Consider the following 1,291-nt stretch of genomic DNA (forward strand, 5'->3'; position numbering starts at 1 on the left):
CTTGGTGAAGGGAAGACCCAGGCAGAGGACTGTTCTCCCAAGGGGACAGGCAGCATCTTTAATCTAGTGAGACTGCTAGAGAAAGGGGCCTCCCTTCAGCCTTTTTCACCTTTACACACAAATGCACCTCCCACATGCAAATCCCACAGAGCTAGTCAGATGAACTCACAGCACATATTCACTTAAATTCAGGTTCCTCTTCATGTGGGAGAACATTATCTGGGAGACATGGATCTCATCCACGGGAACATGAAGCACCTATGGGTCTTCCTCTTTGTGGTGGCAGCTCCCAGAGGTGAGTGTCTCAGAGATTCAGACATGAAGGTATGGGGATGCTGCATCTGAGCACATGACTCACTGTGGTTCTCTTTGTCCCCAGGTATCCTGTCCCAGGTGCAGCTGAAGGAGTCAGGCCCAGGAGTGGTAAAGCCCTCGCAGACCCTGTCCCTCACCTGTGCTGTCTCTGGATTCTCTCTAACCAGCAGTGCTGTAGGCTGGGTCCGCCAGGCTCCCGGAAAGGGGCTGGAATGGGTTGGTGCAATAGCTGGTAGTGGTGGAAGCACATGCTATAACCCAGCCCTGAAGTCCCGGCTCAGCATCACCAGGGACACCTCCAAGAGCCAAGTTTATTTACAACTGACCTCTGTGAATCCTGAGGACACGGCCGTGTATTACTGTGCGAAAGACACAGTGAGGGGAAGTCGGTGTGAGCCATGACACAAACCTCCTTACAGGGAGCCGCAAGCAGGATGGTCTGTAGGGGATATTCAGGAACTACTCAGGGTAGTGACCCATCTTTTCAGCAGGTGCAGGGGAAGTAAGTCAGAAAAGGGTTTCCTCTTAGAAGTTATGGTTTCCCCATGTGTTTAGTGCCTCTCTAGGGACCTGCAAGCATAGTGATTCAAGGGAACCTTCATGACGCTACACCTGACTGCTTTTCACAGGAAGGAGTTTTGTCTGTCTTTCTGCATCTGTTCCAGGACAGGCTTCACGTAATATTTCTTGATGAGACCTCTGTTTGGAATTTGGGATACTATTTAATGCGGTTGGTCGCCAGGTTTAGAAATATTTAATATTAAATATTTAATGCAGGAAATTTTTCTCATGTTCAACCTCAAGCCTGCCCCCTGCCTTCAGATCAATTTCCAAACTTTTAATTCTCATGAGTGCTCCTCAGTCTAGGTTCACTCAATGCCTTTAGCTTAGGATGACTTGGGTAATGTTGTACATGTCGATATTTGCATCCGTATATTACAGGGGTAATTTTGGGTTACATAAAATGCTACATATC

At 48.2% G+C, this 1,291-nt stretch overlaps 1 gene segment (V, D, J or C); it reads left to right on the plus strand.

Annotated features, from left to right (window-relative positions):
- Positions 1-228: 228 nt before the first annotated feature.
- LOC104846687 (immunoglobulin heavy variable 4-38-2-like) lies at positions 229-717 on the plus strand. The segment is given in 2 exon segments: positions 229-295; positions 380-717. Coding segments are annotated over 2 exon segments (405 nt in total).
- The last annotated feature ends 574 nt before the right edge of the window (positions 718-1,291 follow it).

This window comes from Loxodonta africana, chromosome 21 (genome assembly GCF_030014295.1).
Source record: "Loxodonta africana isolate mLoxAfr1 chromosome 21, mLoxAfr1.hap2, whole genome shotgun sequence".
NCBI classification, from domain to species: Eukaryota; Metazoa; Chordata; class Mammalia; order Proboscidea; family Elephantidae; genus Loxodonta; species Loxodonta africana.